This window comes from Triturus cristatus, chromosome 10, assembly GCF_964204655.1.
Source record: "Triturus cristatus chromosome 10, aTriCri1.1, whole genome shotgun sequence".
Classification (NCBI taxonomy): domain Eukaryota; kingdom Metazoa; phylum Chordata; class Amphibia; order Caudata; family Salamandridae; genus Triturus; species Triturus cristatus.
The window spans coordinates 885,086,965-885,106,786 of record NC_140593.1 but is presented as its reverse complement, the minus strand read 5'-3'; the positions used below and the strand labels follow the sequence as shown (position 1 = coordinate 885,106,786).

Here is a 19,822-nt window from a genome sequence, read left to right as displayed (position 1 = left end):
ACCCTTTCCTGGACTCGTTTGTATTACTTCAGGGCAGCTGTTCAGTAATGCGTTACTCATGGATGGAGCTCTCCTAAATGTGATGGAAGGTTTGTCGGGAGAAACCACCCTATAGTAGGATCTTTTTGTATTATGGGCCACTGTTTGTTGAAAATGGTCCTTAACTGTTGTTCTTGTTTGTTGAATGGAACAATACATCTAATGTTGATCTCATCACTGGTTTATTGTGATTCTTGTTAGGTCTCGCTGGCATTGCAGCGCGAAGCACTGCCGCCAACGAGACTATTGTTGCCGTGTTTACTCCCAAGGGAGACAGACCTGGGCACGAGCCGATTCTGGTCTGTGAACGCGCTTCACAGTGGAACAGCTTGTGCGCGTTAATTCCAGTTGAGTGCTCGACTCCGGAAGACATGCTGCGCCGATTCTGGTCTGGGCACGAGCCGATTCTGGTCTGTGAACGCGCTTCACAGTGGAACAGCGTGTTTTCGAAGTCAAAGTTGGTGTGGATTGTCTTATTGCGCGAATCCCATTTGCTCATGCGTGGATGTACTTGAGGGCATCTGGGTCCCTTGGCCAACTGAGATTCGTTGCCCTTATCTCTCCTTTGTGCATATAATGCTCTGAGATGGTAGAAATCAAATGAACAAATAGAGACATACTAACGTGATCTCGATTTATGTGGAGAAGACCCACTGAACTCCTAAAGACGAAATATAAAATTAAAAATTCTCTCTACCAGCAACTCCCTTAAAGCCGCAGCGCCGCATAATAGCGCCAAGACGTGCTGACTTTGTCATTTTTTTTTTTACTTTCGGTCTCCTAAATACTCCTCGAACCAATATAAATTTAAAGACAAATCAATGGAATTCTCCGTATTTATCTTGCAAGACCTTTTCTCCAAAATACTCTTAGAACCAATTTTGGTTTAAGGAGAAGTCAATAGATTTTTCCGTATTTCTTTTGAAAGACCTTCGACGTCGATGTTCCAACGTTTGAATGTATCTCGTCCTGAGCCATTCCAAGATGGCCGCAGCCTTTGCGAGCATCATGCGGAGTTCAAGCGGAGGAAAGCTCTATAGGCGGAACAGCAAAGACTGAAAGCAGAAGGATTGGAGGTGTGAAGGGCGTGAGGATGATGCTGGCTGCTCGGAGCTCCTGTTCTGTCAGCGGACTGATACTTGGTCTGTTGACAGTGGGTGCCGCGCTGCCCCCTGAGGCTTTTATAAGCCGCTGCAGCCGAGCAGTAAGTAAGGCATTCTGTTTTGGTGGTGATTTGGGTGGCCCCACCCTACCTGGCTGCACAACGTAGACCTGGGCTGTACTTGTACGCACATGCGTAGTTATTGTTTCCGGTGTTAGCAGTCCTCGTTTAACGTTATAGAATGTCTATTTAACCTGTTGAAACGGTTTCACATTTGATCGTCCTGCTCGAAATGTACTGAGCTTGCATGAATATTGAGCCAAAAATGTGAGATTTTAGGATAGAACTGGGCCTTCAGCCACCAGGTGTTAAGTGTTAGGGAGAGGATGTGGAGTTACAGCCAGAGATGCCGACTTTGGAACTTGGGGCCAGAGGCTTTTATTGGAAGTCACAAAAAACATTTTGAAATGTACACAAGCCAAATTGCGATTTCGTTACTATTCCAAATACCGAATCTCAGTGTTATGTATTAATGTTTTGTTACCGATTTACAGTCTCAAACATACATTTTTGACCTACTCCTGAAAGGTGGTGATAACCATTTGCAAATAAACGGAAAGGGGTCCCCCCGTGAGACACCTTCCCCTTTGAGAATGTACAAAACAATATTTTTTAAGAGCAGTCAGTGGTTCCGCAGACCAATGCCTACTGTTAACAAGCATCGGCATAGCCAATAGGTCTCGCTTTTGGGATTTTATAAGTGTTTATTTATGCAACCGTTGCTGTTGTTGCAGCACCGATATTGTACTGCATAACTGAATACTTGTAATGTCCCAAATGCGAGACATATTGGCTATACGAATGGATAGGTAATAGGTATTGTTTATTTGACCTTTTAATTATGTAGTTATGCTGTTTAATACTATGGGTGCAACAATATTACTCTTTGCATGTGTAAACAGGTATAACGTGTGTAAGGCTAGACCTATTGGATATGTAATTTTTTTTATGTGAGTGTTTTTTAAATGTAGTTTTTGTGATAATGTGATACTGAGTTATTGAGAGAGTGAGAAAGTTTATTAGTGAGAGTATGTTAGTGAGAATGAGTTATTTTTATTGTGAGTTTGTTAGTTATTGTCTGAGAGATACAGGGTGTTTTTGTAACAGAGATTTTGCTACTGTGAGTGTGTATGTGATCGTTAGAGAGTTAGTTATTTAGTGTGAGTGAGTGTGCGTTTTTGAAAGATAGTGTGAGAGTTTGTTATTGAGAGAGAGTGTGATAGTAAATAAGTGAGCAAGAGTGGGTGATGTAGTTATTGTGAGTGATAGGAAGAGTTAGTTCTTTAGTTATTGATAGCTAGTGATTAAATGTGTCAGTACAAATGACTTTTGTTTGCGATATTAGCTAAGTGAGAGTGCTTATCTTGACAGTTTGTATATGAGAGTGAGTTAGTGACAGTGTGTTAGCATGAATGATTTAGTGAGGTAGAGTGAGCGATAGTGAGTTTGTAAGTTACTTAGTGAGAGTGCTTAAGTATTTGGCAGTGAATGGGAGAGTAATTTTTTGCGATTTCTTTTGAGAGTTAATTATTGTTAGTTTGTTAGTGATAGTTTGTAAGAGAGAGTATGTTAGTGAGTGAGTTATTGAAACTGAGTAATAACGAATGATTTATGGTGAGTGATTTGGCGATGCAATGAGTCTCGCATTTACGCGAGTTTGAGCTATTTACATTGAAAATAACAATGCCTTTTATTTTTGTTTTTGTTTTTAAAACATAACTAAAAGGCATTGTCATTTACAATGCCAGTAGCTTAAACTCGCGTAAATGCGAGACCTATTGCATTGCAAATGCTTGTTCTTATATTTTGTCCTGTTACTTAGACTGTCCCTGAATTGGATCGATTCCCTGCTCTCCTTGTTGGCTCTTTTGATGGCACGATTAATAGTTGCCATCGAATAGCCATGCTCCAGAAATCTAAGTGTGACTTCCTCTTGGCATTTGGTAAGAGTACTTGCCTGACTGCAAATTCTATGTAGTCTAAGCATTTCTCCATTCTGAATACTAACTTTCAAGTGTCTAGGATGAAAGCTACGGACATAGAGAATTGAATTGCCAGCTTTTGTTTTCTATAGAGTTGGGATTCACTGTTTAAGTAAAAATATATATATATATGATTTCCAGTCGGCTATCTGCTAGGTCTGGTATACCTTATGGTGGAATATTCCAACTGGATATCTCTTTTTGAGAATTCCATGGATTGGTCAGTTCTTCACCTTGACCTACTGGGTCAGATGTTGATCTTAAGTGTCTTCTGTTGGCAAGGTTTCCCTTTCCTGTGTTCTTTTAAGGATTGTGGTAGTACCAGCCTCTTGGGACACTTTTGGTCAGCTAGCCTTACTTTGATGCTAGGTCAAACATGTCGTTTATTGAGGAAATGCTCTTTCTTTTTGTCTCTCCCTCGATTTCCTGTTGTATCGGTATCTTTTGCTGGGTTTTCAGCTCCATTATATCCATACATGTTATAGGTATATATTTTGGTGTGTGTATATGTTATTTATATACACACTTGTATATGTGTATCTGTTTATACATATTTAGATGTAGCTCGGCTATGAACAATAATGCAAGATATAGATTATATATTTGCAAATATTTTTATGAGATGCTGTTGGCTTCTCTGTTCACTTTGTTTTATGTGAATGCGTTTCGACTGTAAAATCAGCCTGTGTCAACTATTCAGTGCCTCGATGCGAGTTTGATTTGAATCATTCCCACAGGTGTTGATGTTTACATAAACGTGGTAGAGTTACTTCGTATTCCTTTTTTCTCATGTTTAAAACTCAATGCAGTCTTTTTGAAATCACCTGTTGAAATATATGTTTAAAGAATATTACTTTCAGTTCCAGCAGAAAAGTAATAATAAAAACCATCCGTTTGGAGTTTGTTCCACTTGTCGCATGCTTCGTGGAAGTTGTGTTGGCAAATGTCCATAAATCACTTTTCCCTTTAAACTAGCTGGCTGTTTTACACCAGAGCACGTCACGTTTGCCGGTAAGTGTTCGTGATAAAGTTCCCACTATTCAGCCACCTTTATTTGAACGTTCAATACAAACATATTTGATAATCCACGGAGTTTATGCAACAGCGCTCACCTTCTTGTTTCTCGCTTCTAACTGCTGGAACTTGCACTTTCAACACAAGCTCTGTCAGTGATGGATGGGCTCCGGAGAGTCACTGCTAGGCCAGTGCCTGGCTCCGAACATTTCCAAATATCAAACACAGAGGGCTTTCTGCAAAGTTCGAGTCCCTTCCAAGGGTAGCTTTTATGCTCCCAGCGCCTTCCATCCTTGGTTGCTCCCATGTTATGTTCGGGGGCTCTCCAGTTCATCTACCTGCAGACTGGGTTATGTGGAATTCTGGAGTTCAGCCAAAACGCCACTGGTGCAGGTTAAAGGCGATGCCACATCACGCCATTTTAAATGCAAAGAATTCCCATGTGTCCATCAAGAAGGGTCCTGCACTCCAGTCTCTGTAATATCCAGTTTATTTCAAAGGCAGCACTTGTAAAAAGATGGAACGCTCACATCCTCCCCATTCTGCAAAATGGGCTCTTCACCCTAAGATCCTCTAGATTCTGCACACTAGTCAAACACTAAGTCTCACGTGGCTCTGTGTTTTTGGAGTGGAAATAGTCAAGAAGGAAACTGTCAGCGCGGTGGGTGGTGCCTATACAGGCACAGCCCACGTCACTTCTGATGCAAAGCTGATCGACGCCGCCTAATGGCCCTCAGAGGTACTGCTCAAGATTTCCAAGTTCCAGTTTGATGCCTGACTAAGGTGAGGAATCTGCGGTTAGATTGTAGCTACCAGAAAAATGGTTACATAAAGTAAGTAACTTGTTCATTTATCTCACAGGCCCTGATTGCAAGAGGGTTGATATTTTTCGACCCCTACACTGGATTTTGAATTATGATTTGGGTAGTAGTATTTACCGTTTGCATTAAATTTCGCAACCTTCATTACATATCAGTGGGTCTAGCCTTGCTGAGTCTAACAGAGTACAGATGTTTGGTATTCACCGTACCATGCAGATTTTGCTACAGCAAGCACCAAAATGGGCTTTTTATTCCCCAGAAACCTTTGCTCTTCACCGCACCTGATAAATAATGTAACCCAGGGTATCATTATGTTTCTTGTGTGATAAAAAGCCCATGGATTCCGACAAAGTCAGTATTGGTACCTAAGTGTATTTGGAATGCACATGGAGCTGAAAAAGTGTTGGTCACAAATTAGTATGTCTTTTAAATGACGAAGGGTGAGACGAGTTAGTCAGTCCATGCTAAGCTGACACGCTAACTGCCCACATCTACTGGCCTTCCAGAGATGTGACTTTGTTTTGGCTGCAAAAGGTACGCAGTGGGGCGCATGGAGGGACTTCTATTTCCAACGGCTTTAAACTGATACAGCCTCTTTACTCCCTCACTCCTGCAGTGCTTCCATGCGCTTCATATGTATCTGGGCAGGCCGACTACTTGAAGAAGATGTCAGCGCATGTACACAACGCTCCTGCATCTAGCGCTCCACCTTCCAACTTTGTGTCCATCGACAAAGAGCCCAGGAGACTGGAGACCGGGGTCAAGAGGCCCTTCAGAGAGGGTAAGCCTGCTACTATTCAAGCACCTAGAGACAACTCGTGAATGTTCTCGATTTTGAACCAATTGTCATAATATGAATTCTAGAATGCTAGATTGTCTGAAACAATTGACAAAGGAATCCAGTACTTCTTTGAAAACTATTGGCAGTCTTAGGAAGCAAGACGGCAACGTCCGTATAGAGTAAAGCAGATGTAGGATAGACATCCACTAGCCGTATATCCTGCCCTTTTGCGACCAGGTTAGACCCCAGTTTATTAATAAACCGAGTTGAAAGTAATGATAAAAATATATTGAACCTCCAACCCCCCCCCCCCATTAGATTAAAACAATATGTTCATTCGCCCCTGCACCAAATTGACCCTCGAAGTGATATTAGTTCGTAATTCATATACAAAATGAACTATATGAGCTGGCAACTGTGTATTTGTTGATGTTGAGACATTGCTCACTTGCACCTAATCCTGGTCTAAACCCGTACGGAAGAGTGGAACTAACGCTGTTGGCTTGGGCTCAGAAAGCCAATCTTTCCATAGGATTCCATCCAGCAATTTTAACAATCGAATCGATCAGAGATATAGGTGTATAGTAGCAGGCATCATCGTTATCAACTTTTTTAGAAGATCAGGACAATTAAAGAATGTGACCAGGAGGAAGGTAATTTTGAAACGGTTGCTATATTTAAAATATTGATTATAAATGGGTCTGGGTTATTCTTCTAAATATTCATGGGCAACCCATTGGGATCAGATGCCTGCCCCTTAGAACTCTTACGGATGGCCTCAGTCACCTCGAAAGTGACAGTATTTGAGGAGGAGCCAAGGGAAGGATGGTGTCATCAGCAAGTGGAGTCAAAGGGTAGGCATCGTACGTTTTGGTGAAATCCATGCATCTACCTGAATACACTGATCAGGAGACAAAGAGCTCCTATCCCCCAAAAAGGGAGCAGTTTACAACTTGCAAAAGGCCCCCCATATTTTGAAACATAAGCTAGCTCTAGTTTTCCCCATGCCTCCGATGTAATAGTAGCACCCCTAGGTTTAAAGCCTTTTTAATTTTCCAACCTGCAACGCAAGACCCACATTTTAGAACTTCTATTTTATGTAAAGATGATCAAATTGTGTCGGAAACTGGCTCTTTATATAATATACCAAAAAAGCAGTATGTTGTGTAGAGAGTGCAGATATCCCTTACTAGATGACAGAGCTTGCTTTAACAATCCCAAGGTGCTCTTTTTGTGGTAGTGTTTCAAGCTGCTTTAGGCTTATCAAGGAGGAGTGTTAGACATTTGTTGCATACACAGTCAGTAAATGATACACACGCACACTTGATAAGGAGATCCACACCAGATTAGAAAAATAACACATATTTTTATATTATTTTTAGCACCAAGAACTTCGTTATTAGATAAGTACTTTTTGAAATAGCAGTTGTAAATATACTAGTATTATCTCTAATACAGTAATGCATCCCGTTTTCCTTTAAGGAAAACTGGCTGAATTTTTTTTTAAACTGCTTTATTTAAAAGCAGTCCCAGACATGGTGGTCTGCTGACACCAGCAGGCCACCATCCCTGGGAGGGCTAGCTATTCCCAATGGGGTTGCAAATTGCGACTGCCTCATTAATATTCATGAGGCATGCAATTTGCGACCCCTTTGGGAATTGCATACCATGTCTCAGACACTTTTGTACATTGGATTTTGCGCCTCGCAAATTGCGACTCGCAATTCTTCGCAATTTACATTCCAATGGTTGTACATCTGGCCCATAGATTTATTGGTTCTGCTGAACAAATGTACATATTACTTACGGTTAGAGTTTTCTATGTTTAACATGCATATAGGTCACTGGATAAATAAGTTAAATTTATAACAAATCTCATACAGTTGCTTCACTGTTGAGGGAAATATATATGCTAATTTGTTACCTTACTTATACATACATACATAACTTACATGTACTTATGTATCTTTAATTTTATTACTTTACTCCTGATTTAGCGTCTCCAATGCACTACCCTATATCTCACCTGTAGAAAAGTAGGTTTCTGTTGCAGTACACCCCCCCCCCCCTTTTTTTGTGCCTGACTGATGCAAATTTGACTGAATGTGCACTGGGTTCCTGCTAATAAGGTTCACAGTGTCTGTGTTTTTCCCCAAAACTGTACTTTTGTTTCCACAATTGGCACACCTCTGGCCCACATTTATGTTCCTTGTAAAAGGTACCACTGGTACCAAGGGCCTTTTGACCAGAGAGGGTCTCTAAGGGCTGCAGCATGTATTGTGCCACACTCAGAGACCCCTCACCTAACACATTCACCCTGCCATTGATCGACACGGCACACACCCCTAAGTGGCATGCCTCTAGCAGGCCTCACAGCCCTAAGGCAGGGTGCACTATACCACAGGTTAGGGCATAGCTGCATGACAAATATGCCCCTACAGTGTCTAAGTCCATGCTTAGACATTGTAAGTGCTGTTAAGCCATATTGAGTACATGGGCTGGGAGGTTTTGATTACGAACTCCACAGCGCCACGATGGCTTTACTGAATGCTAAGAAGTTTGGTACCATATTTCTCAGCACAATAAACCCACACTGATGCCAGTGTTGGATTTGTTGCAAAATGCACTTAGAGGGCATTTTAGAGTAGCCCCCTGAAAAACGACCAACTCTCTAGTTTGCAGCTGACTGGTCTGCACCAACCTGCCACACACAGACATGTTTCTCACCCCCTGAGGTGGGAGTCCTTGTGCTCTCGTAGGTCATTAACAAAGCCTGCTTGGGGTGGAGGTGCTTCTCACCTACCCCCAAGCAGGAAAAGCATTCAAGGTTGTAAGCCTCAAAGGGTTCCTGCTCTTTGTTATGCTAGCCAGGGCTTCTCCAACCAGTGGAGCTGCCTGTCCCCCTGACCAAGCCCCACTTTTGCCGGCAAGGTTGACGGGAAAATTCGTAGTCAGGAGAGGTGTGTCCCCTCTCAGCCGGGACCACCCATAAGATGTCCCGAGCTGAAGTGACCACCTCCTTAGAAAACGCTCCATGTTGGATGGAAGTATTTTAGCCAATCAGATTAGGGGATGCCCCCTCCCCAGAGTGAGGGGACATACAAAGGGTGTAGTCACCCTAAAGGTAAGTGGCCCATTGGCTATTACCTGCTAGTACCCGTAACACTCCTAAATTCTGTGTTTTGGGGCACCCCTGAACCTTGATCCTCAGATCTGCGATGACCTAAGAAGAAAGAAGACATCCCTGAAGTCGACCCTGCAGAGAAGCCTGAAGATGACAACTGCCTAGGCCCCAGCCCTACTGGCCTGTCTCCAGCTGCGAAGAGCCTGCAGCAAAAAGGTGACCTTTCTTGCATCCAGCGACCTCTAAAAACCCTGGTAGGGCTGCTGCCTTCGGAAAAGACTCCACTCTCCAGTGGACAGCGGACCTGTCTAGAAGAAATCAACTCCAAGGACTCCTGTGCCATCTGGAACCACGAGTCCTGCTGACTGTGCACCCGACGGCCACAGCCCGAGTCTGAGTGGCTTACCTGTCCAGTGAAGTCTCCCCAGCGATCCTGACTTCGAATTCAGCATTGGCTGACCTTTCCTGACCTCCACTACAGCGCCTGCAGTGTGAATCCAAAGGGTCTTCCCAACCTTGACCCTCCCGGTACGAAGAAATCCGGCATCTAAAGGTACCCCTGCACCTTCAGCCTCTGGGCTCTGGGGAGCTTGACGAGTGGTGCCCCTGTGACCCCCAACTTGCCTGTGCTGTCGCTGGTTTTCTGCCTGCGCCCTCCGGTTCGATGCCTGCAGCCTATTTTCAAAAGGAAGAATCTCCATAGGATCGCATTGGACACTCACACTGTGTTTGCACTCTGCATCCGGCCGCCCATGTGCTGTATCTTTGGTGCTTCCTTGTGGCCCCCACTGTGCTTGCCTACTACCTGGGCTGGTACCCTGAAATTGCGGGCACTTATCTGCAACCAGCACCTCTCATGGATGCCCCAGTATCCATTGACTAACATTGGGGCCACTGACCTGTACACCTGGCCGCCCCAGTGCCGCTGGTGGTGCAGTACCTACCTTGATCTGACCCTTGCCCAGTGTTGGGCTAAACCCCCGAAGACTGGATGCGTAAGTAGAGTACTTACCTGCACATAACTGTTTTTCTCCCATAGGATTGCATTGCATTTCTTGGCATTGCACTAAGTGTGTATCTTTTACGTTGCTAAGTTACTGCTACTGTTGATTTGACACCACAAAGTATTTTCAGTATCACTGTAAAGTATTTTCATGCTTTTGCAAACACATTTTACTGTACCTGAAAAGTTTTGCTATTTTAAAACTGGTACTTATCTGCTACCGAGTTTCTCTTGGTTTTAAAATAAAATTAACAAAGTCATATTTTTTATACAAAACAATTGGTCTTGGATTCAGTCTTTGAATGTGTGTGTGTGTGTAATCATTGCTTGTGTGAGTGTGTACAACAAATGCTTAACACAACCCTCTGATATGACTGACTGCTCAATCACACTACCACAAAAGAGAGTAATGTATTATTTACTTTAACCTCTGTAAAGCCTCTGGAGATCCACTGGATTCTGTGCACACTATACCTTACTTAGGTATAGCATATACAGAGCCAGCTTTCTACATCGCCCCATACCTCTCAATATATCCCCTACCTCAACTCTCTAACCCACCCCAAACCTCATTCTACTACTCTCTCCAATGCACTACCCTATTTCCCACCCTATAACTCTCTCAATATATCCCCTACCTCCCCTCCCAGACTACTATGATCTCCAAAATAACCCTTTTTAGACTCTTCCCTACTCTACCCTTACTATAATCCACAAAATAACCCTCTCTAGGCTCTTCCCTCCTCTATCCATCCCTTGTATCATCTCAAACCTCTTTTACTATTCAGATCTCCAAAACAAGCCTTTCTACGCTCTTCCCTCTGATCGCCCCCACACACACACTCATCCCAAACCTGCTCCTGCTGCTATAGTCTCCAAATAGACGCTTTCTAGACCCTTCCCTCTTCTATTCAATCCAACTAACAGACTCACATGCCCACCACTCAAATTAATTTCATATTTCCCTATACTAATTCACCACTAATCCTGTTTGGGTTCCGAAGTAGCATGCTACTCCTCGAAAAGCGCTTTGGTGCCTCATCAGGGGTAGTATGCACTATATGAATGCAAATACAGTTACATGTAGTATAGTGCACCCTTGCTTAGGGCTTTAACGCCTGCAGTAGGGGTGGCTTATCTATACTGCATGCAGTGTCTGTAGGGCAGGGCACACGGATGTATGCCATGTCTTGTTTTTCATTTTTATCTGAAACAAGACACGCAGCCTACAATAGCAGTCTGCATGAGTTAGGTGAGGGGTCCCCTAGGGTGGCACAATAGATGCTGCCGCCCTTAGGGACCTTCCTTGGTACCCATGTCCTGGGTACTCGTGGTACCATTTACTAGGGACGTACATGGGAGCTAAAGGTATGGCCAATTGAGGCAATAATTGTACAGTTTTAGAAATAGAGGTCTGGCACTGGGGACCTGGATAGCAGGAACTCAGTGCACTTTCTGTAAAAATTGCATCAAATACCAGGTCAAAAAGGGGCACTTTTCTACAAGGGGTTAAACCATTTGATGTTTTAACTAATTTGCATTTCAATGGGTGTTTAAACGTCTTTTGATATTGAGACAGATTGCATTAAAACAGCAAAAATATCCTTAAATGAAGAATTAAAATCAAGACATCCCAATAATTCATTCAGACAGTAGAACAGCAAACGTTTACAAAAGATTTCTGGGTAATGTTATTCCACTGGAGCCTGCGACCCTGATCCTGAGTGGTTTCAGTTCTAGGGTAGGTCGTCACTACTGTCCGCTTGACCCTCTTAACGGTAATAATTAGAGTGTAACAATCACAAAAATGACTGATGACAATCTTAAAACCAGCAAGAGCATTAGGTATGTTTTCAGAAATGTAATTATAATCAATAATGTTGTTATGGCCCCAGTCCTAATACATAAAGAGGACTCTATTAGGAATTATTATTGAGAACTGTTGGTTTTAAAAGATTGACTTCAGGTACAAGGTTATTCACCCTGCAGTTTGTGGTTAAAGAGTGGTGTGTTGAGGTTTTAAACATATTGACAGTCAAGTGAACTAATCAGATTGAAATCCCCAAAATGGTCAATAGAATAGTGATAATTAGGAGAGTTCCAGAAACTAAACAAAAAGTTTATTCTACACGTTGATGAAACAAGAATTATTCTGATAAAAATGATTGCTATATAAGTTTTAAAAAAAGTAATTTTTGGTGCTACTTAAAACTTAAAAGGATGCATCATTACCCTTTCCAGAAAACATACTCTGTGCGCTTGTAAGTGGCTTAAAGGAACTGGACAATGGTGATAAATGCAGCTGAAAATATCAGAGTTCAGGCATTGTTGCATTTGGAGGTTGTTCACGACATGCCCAAGAATGGTCTCTTTGCCACTGAAAGATCTGAAATCACTATGGATACGGACAGGAGGAACTTGAGGTTCTTTGTAGTTCTGAATTTATAAGGCAGATCAAAAATTATACTGAAACTATCTGCTTCAACTGGGTGAAATGTGGTTTTCATAAGAGAAGTTCTAGGAGAAGTGTGGCTCAATGATTAGAGCTGCAGACCCTGATCCAGAGGTCTAGCCCGGGACCAGGGTTCAATTCCCCGCCTCGGTGGGTCTTGGGCTCAAAAATTCCACAGACCTGATAATTCTCGCCTCGGTGCCTATTCCAATCATGGAGTCCCACTCTGCTACTCTGGGCAATAGCTTGCTTAATCTCCACAACGGCCCCCACAACGCTAAGGATGCCTGGCCTCCACCTTGGGGGTGCCCAGGAGTGGACGCCTCACAGGGAAAGCCAGGATGGGTTCCACAGCGGTATTCGTACAAGCGCCTTGAGACCTTTGCGGGTGAGTAGTGCGCTATACAAGTATCAAATTTTATCTTCTCGCCACCAGCAGGTTTCGGAGCTCCCGCCTGACCTCTGCTCTACCGACTATGCGGTATCCTTTCCCAAATCAGGGCTAATTTCTCTGACAACGTGGTGAAATCACGCAATAATTAGGGGTTTAATCCCTTCCGACACCGTCCAGAGGCTCCTACAAGTATACAGCTCAATTAACTGTGAGCCCTTCCTTCATAACTCCTCGAATCCAACCCTTCAAATGCGCTCCCTCTGGGGACTCCAGCCCCTTGTGTTGCGTATCACTCAATCCACATTTGGGACCAATATCTGGTGCTCACATACCAGTCCTGATGATGATCTTGAATTGTTGAGATTGAAACGCCGCCGACTGTAGTACAACTAAACTCCTGTTCATTATATAAAAAGTTGTTTAAAAGGAGTTTTGCTTATGTTGTCAATGTGATGAATGTTTTAAAATGTCTCCTCTATTTCACCACAGCACACCCCCTCTTTTTCACTTACTTGTGAGCACCGTATCTATGTATTGTCTGGAACAATTTTGATATGAATATTGTGGAATAAACTAATTACTGAACAATGTCCACATATGTCCCATCCTGTACCTACTGAAAAGAAGTGTGTGATATTGTGGGTTATATGACTATTTGCCCCCTTTGTCGTGTTGGATAGCACATCATTATCAGGACCTACTGGCCTTATATATACCACTGTTTTTCTCCTTAACTATTAATACCCCTGGTTTAAACATTTGGGATACCCTTGTGATACAATATCTATCTTTTTTAAGGCAATCAGGCATAGTCCCTGTCAGATCTGACCTTGCATCCTTGGAAGGAAGTCTTCTCTGAATAGAGAAGCTTGGGATAAGCTGAAAGAGGCCTGCAACATAAGGAATAGTGCAGATGGGGTTCCTGGTGACCTTTTTAAATCAAGTATAGAACTTTGGGCACCGCTGGTCATGCAACATTTGAATGCAGCAGCTCGTGATCACATTCTAGTCTTTTGGAAGCAATTAATTATAATCCCGGTCTTTAAAAAGGGGAACCACGATGACCCTGCATGCTATCACCCAATTTCTTTCATAGATGCGGAAGTAAAGGTGTTGGGTAGGGCTTTGTTGAAGCGTTTATTAGATTGGGCCAATGATAATAATATTCTGTCAGATATACAGTATGAATTCAGGCCGTGACGTGGCACGATCGAACAGAACCTGAATTTAAATCTGATAGTCAATACGTATATGGTCGCCAAAAAAGAAAGTATACACTTTGCCTTCATGGACCTCAGCACAGCATTTGACACAGTGGTAAGATCTAAGCTATGGGCTGTGCTGAGGGGCATGGGGCTGGATGAAGCTATAGTTGTGCTCTTGAACAACTTACATATGGGGCTCATGGCGAAGGTAATATTTGGCTCATTAGGAGAATGCACTAAGCACTTTAAACTGGGGAGGTGGGTCCGACAGGGCTGTACTTTAGCTCCTTTTCTTTTTCTTTTATATATTAATCAATTAGATCGGGACAATTTTAAAGACATTCCAAGGATAGGCTGTAGAATGATATCCTCTCTACTGTACGCTGATGATACCGTCCTTAGTTCCCATACAGCAAATGGCTTGCAAATTTTACTGAACCAATTTTATGAATTTATGGAAAATTTGGGACTAAAAATAAATGTTACTAAATCTTACACTATGACTTTAAGACCTAGAGGCACAAAGTCTAGAAAATATGTGATGAAGGATAACATTATAGGCAAGATGGATAGGTTTAGTTACCTAGGTATACTGTTGGATGATAGACTGACCTGGGCTCCCTTACTGAAATCTCACACCCAATCCTTCAATAGGGTGGCTTATAGTATCGATGTTTTCTCTGGGAGTTTAGGTCATAGTCATATACAGTCCATATTAAGCCTTTATAATGACAATTGTGTCCAGGTTGTAACCTACGGGGCAGAAATTTGGGGTTATAAATCTTCCACACTAATACAAGTGGCAGAAAATAAATACCTAAGGAAACTGTTGCGCATCCCACAGAATGTTCCATCAGAAATAATTAATGAATAGATAGGGGCAGGGTTTATTGCGGACTACATCCGCTTGCGCCCGCTAATGCTATGGTGCTCTATATAGACGAAAAAAGAATTGGATATGAATAGATTAATATTAAGAGATTGTTTGGATTTGAATTTTGGCATGCGTGTGCCATGGTTGAGCTATATAAAAACTATCCTGTCTAACCTAGGCTTATTGCATTTTTAAAAAAAAATTCTTGAGAAAATAACTAAATCAGCGATTGCGGAAGTCAAGAAAGTATTTTTGGAGTATGCTCAAGAACTCAGACTGCAAGAAGCACAGCGTAAACGCTCTTGTACACATCACGCCATGGTAAATAGCAGTGTTAGAATGGAACTTTACCTCACACTGGATATGCCAGTGAACCATAGAAGATTTCTAACATACTTCCGACTAAATATGTTTCCGCAGCTAGTAGTAGGATGGCATTGCCCACAAGACCCTCCTGTATGTCTCTGTGATGAGACTTCTGCACCAGACACTTGTATTAATTTGCCCTAAATGGGCTAACCTGCGCCATATGTTTATACGCCCTTTAGTTGCACATTTGAATTTTAAACAAGCGAGACCTGCTCTTTTATATTTACAGTTTTTAGAAAACGTTACTGTCTGTTGGTATGTGGTGAGATTTTTAATAGCTGTATATTATGCTTGAGTTTGAACTGTATAACACCTAACTAATTATATTAATTGTTACTCTTATCACTTTCGCATGTATGTTTTTATTGTACTTTTATGATTGCCAAAGACAATCGAATAAATAAATTATTGATTGATTGATTGACTTCTCTGTGTGTGTCAAAATGAACAGGAAGTATAAAAGCTTTTATAATTTAACCCATTTCACTGCGTTTCCTCCTGGCAGACCCTGGTCCAGGAAAGTCGCCGCTGCATGGCCTGGTGAACTGCCTGAATGACATCTCTGCAGGCAGATTGAGTCCCACCAACGTAACTGCCTCTGGCAGGCGTGGCAGGGAATGGAGGAGGCCAGAAGTAGGGGTGCGACGGGTGAATGACGAAGGTGAGTGACAGAACTAACTAGTTGTCAGTTTTCAGAAATTGGGAAATGTTTATTTTAGTAAATGTATTTAGGTCAATAATGACCTCATACAGGTGCTGGATATTATTACATTAATCATAAACAATATGTGATCAATGATAGGTCTAAGATGCAAAAGAAATAAACTGAAACCAGGTTTTGAGATGCTTTCCGAAAAGCAGTTAAGAAATAAAGGTATGATGCTCAACTGGGAGCAGGTTCTATGCTTGTGTCGAACAAAGCAAAAACCAAAGGAAATGATGGACGGAGTGTTGAACATTGCAAGCACTCACCCCCAGTCAACTGATCTGGGTTTAATCATCCATCACCGTTCTTTAGCCCACTCTGCCACCCCAGTTCAGACATGGCCATATGCAAATCAGTCTGACCCTGTGCCTCATGGGAACAGTCCAGCCCGAACTGCCAAGCCATGTCTTCCCTGGACCGGAAACAAGCTTCCTAGGACCGGTTTCTGGCATTTCAGCCGTCTTCAGCCAGGCTTGCTTGAATCCAGTGGCAAAGAGAGCAAGGGACTCATGTCTGAGCATACCCTGCCAACTTATGGCGAACAAAGCAAAAACCAAAGGAAATGATGGACGGAGTGTTGAACATTGCAAGCACTCACCCCCAGTCAACTGATCTGGGTTTAATCCATCACCGTTCTTTAGCCCACTCTGCAACCCCAGTTCAGACATGGCCATATGCAAATCAGTCTGACCCTGTGCCTCATGGGAACAGTCCAGCCCGAACTGCCAAGCCATGTCTTCCCTGGACCGGAAACAAGCTTCCTAGGACCGGTTTCTGGCATTTCAGCCGTCTTCAGCCAGGCTTGCTTGAATCCAGTGGCAAAGTGAGCAAGGGACTCACGTCTGAGCATACCCTGCCAACTTATGGCGAACAAAGCAAAAACCAAAGGAAATGATGGACGGAGTGTTGAACATTGCAAGCACTCACCCCCAGTCAACTGATCTGGGTTTAATCCATCACCGTTCTGTAACCAGATAGGAAAAGGACTGACCTCCCTTCCTAATATACCTGTTTTTGGGCACCACTACAAGTGAAGACTTAAAAGACCGAAGAACTCTTGAATGATAGTAGTGCTGCAAGAGATCCTGAGAGTGAGAGGAGGATTCTTTTCATTACTAGCAGCCAGTGCAGCCATCTCAGATTGGGGGCCGGGGATGCATAGACATCCGATGGGAAAGTTTAAGGATCATACGCTCTGCTGCATTCTGTACAACCTGCAGTGTACCAGCCAAGTACTCAGGGAGACCAAGAATGTTGGCATAGTCCAATACATGATGAACTACTGTCTTGAGGGAGTTCATCTGAAAAAGAAAATTGAATTGTTTCGGAGTTCGTAGCATCCCAAAGCATGTGCCAACCACTGAAGACACCTGGGTTTAAAAGGAGGACATGGTGTCAAACTTGACCCCCAAGTTCTTCACAACTGTTGTCGGCTGAGATGGGGGAGGTGCTGTTTCCGGTCAGCAGCACTGCTAACAATTGCATCAAAAAGACCCAAACAATAAAATCTCGGTCTTGTCCGTGTTGCACATTAATTGACTGGCACACAGCCAATTAAATACTGCTTGGAGACAGGCTTTAAAGAGAGCATACAGTTTCACACCCCTTCTCAAAAAGAGTGAAGTGACTTGGTGTCCTCAGTACAGGGCACAGTGTTAAATCCATGTGATTGAGTCAAAGGTGCCAACAGGCCATTTAGATGTTGAATACCGGCCGACTGAGAAAGAAGTCCTGTGGCACCCTAATGGTGAAGGGCTTAATACCCAAAGAGGAGGGGGCCAGCCACACTAATTGTCCTCTGTTCTCCAGGAAACATTTAATCCAATCCAGGGCCAGACCCCCAACCCCCAAGTTGGCACGATGTTGCAAGAGGATCAGCATGAGATACGGTATCAAAAGCCACAGAAAGATCGAGTAAAGTCAGCGTCGCCCTCTCTCCTTGAGCAAGTTTGATATATTCAGACACTTCTAACAATGCTGTTTCCATCCCATGCTTAAGGTGGCAATCCGATTGACTTGGATGAAGTAGCCTATGAATTTCCAATTAGACTAAGAGCTGCTTATTTATCAGCTTCTCAAATGTTTTGGAGGCTGCCTTGAGAAGCAATATAGGTCTTAAATTGGACAGCACATTAGGGTCCATGCAAGACTTCTTAACGAGGGGTACTAATTTTGCCTGTTTCCTGACTGCACCGTTGCGGTCAATAATGAAGTTTTAAAGACCCTGCTCAAAACTGATTTGACTGCCTCGGCATCTATCACCAGCATTGAAGGTGGACAGGGATCAAATTCTAAAACCAAGGCCCTAAAATTCAACTTATACCTATGAAGCTATATGTTCGAGGCATGTGTGCTGTAGATATACATGCTTTGCATACTCCTGCCATCTAGTGTTGGGTCCGGATGTTTGCAAGTTGTTTTTCTTATAAGAATGGTTTATCCTGGAAGACGTTGAGGCTGAGATAACTCGCACGCTGACGCATGGCTGATTGGCGGTATTGCCCATAGGACAGCTCTTGAGGTGTGGGAAGGAGGACAGGTTATTGCGTAGCTCTAGCGGTGTGGATGGTACCGCATAGATTGCGGGTGCGGGAGTGGTCGGTTGGGGTGCACCGGTCGGGGAGGATCTCACTGGAGGTTTGTCCCTCACTACAGATTATACCTGAGGAAGCTGGGATGTGGATGCTCTCAGTTAGAACCCGCAGCAGGTCATAGGTGCCTGGGGCATGGAGGGAGTCCGACTACGCATCGGACATGGAGGGGGGAAGCTGTGACCTCCTGAATTGCAAGGGACTGTTCGGTTAGTCTCCTTCAGATTGCCTCTGCCGCTAATACACAATGAGAAAGTGAGACTGTGAATGAAGGGCGTCGGTATGGCCGTGAGAGGGATGAGCACAGAGCTGCATTGATAAGGGGAAGATGTTGCATCCTCTCGCCACCGAACCTCAGGGATGTCGGAGAAATGGCTGTGTATTCTACGGCTGATAGCAGGGGGAATGATGTACGGTAGCCGGCCCGTGGGGTTGTAGGAGTGAGGATGTATGATTATCGCAACTTGTAAATAAAGGTTTTTGAAAAAAAGAAAAAAAAAGTTGTTTTTCTTATAAGAAGTCTTTCGAGTCACGAGGTAAGGTGAGTCCTCCTTTCAGTGATAGTGCGTATGGGCATTGACTCCTTTGTTAGATAGTTTTTTTCTGCCATCGGGTTCGGACGTGTATTGGTGTGCTCCGGTTAGAAATTGTTCTTCGAGTTACCCTCGGTGCGCAATCCACTCTACCCTTGACGGTATTGTTTTGTATGTGTTTCCAACTTCTCCGCGTATTGCTTCGGTCAACGAATCCTTCATTTTTGATCAAAAACATTGTGGGCGGCACTCGGGCCTGACTGTGTCGGTCCGGTCTTCTGTCAATGGAACGGACTCTGTTTAAATTCTGCCTTTGGTGCCACACGAAGTACCCTCACACCGACTCACATAAGGTGTGTTGCTTGTGCTTGTCTCCGGAGCACAAAGAAGACGACAGCGACGCTTGTAAATTGTTTCGGTCCAAAAAGACTCTTCAGGATCGACGGGCTCGACGTTGTGAAATGCAACGTCAGAATATTCAGTACACTCTAGATATCTTCGGTAAAGAATACGAGCATGAGGTCCTTGAAGCGTCAGCGGCAGAAGAAGACGAGGCCATCTCGGTTCCGGGTTCGGATTCGGAACTCGAGAGAGACAAGGAGTCTGAAGACGTGCCTCCGAGACAGGGTGCCGTGAGTGCCGAAGACTCCGTGCCCCTTAAGCCCATACCCAAAATTCATAAGGCTTCGGCACCACCTCTGCGTCTGGCCAAGGTTGGCACCGAGCCGATGTTTTTGACGCCCTGTCTTCTGGCTCGGCACCGGAACAGATA

At 43.5% G+C, this 19,822-nt stretch overlaps 1 protein-coding gene across 17 annotated transcripts in view; it reads left to right on the top strand.

Moving 5' to 3' along the window:
- LOC146796177 (uncharacterized) overlaps positions 1–19,822 on the top strand; it is a 1,057,178-nt gene that overhangs the window by 510,345 nt on the left and 527,011 nt on the right. For all 17 annotated transcript variants that reach the window (XM_085628582.1, XM_085628595.1, XM_085628592.1 and 14 more), the window contains 2 exons: positions 5,635–5,799; positions 15,726–15,881. In XM_085628582.1, coding sequence (XP_085484708.1) covers positions 5,635–5,799; positions 15,726–15,881 — 321 coding nt within the window. The remainder of the gene's footprint in view (positions 1–5,634; positions 5,800–15,725; positions 15,882–19,822) is intronic.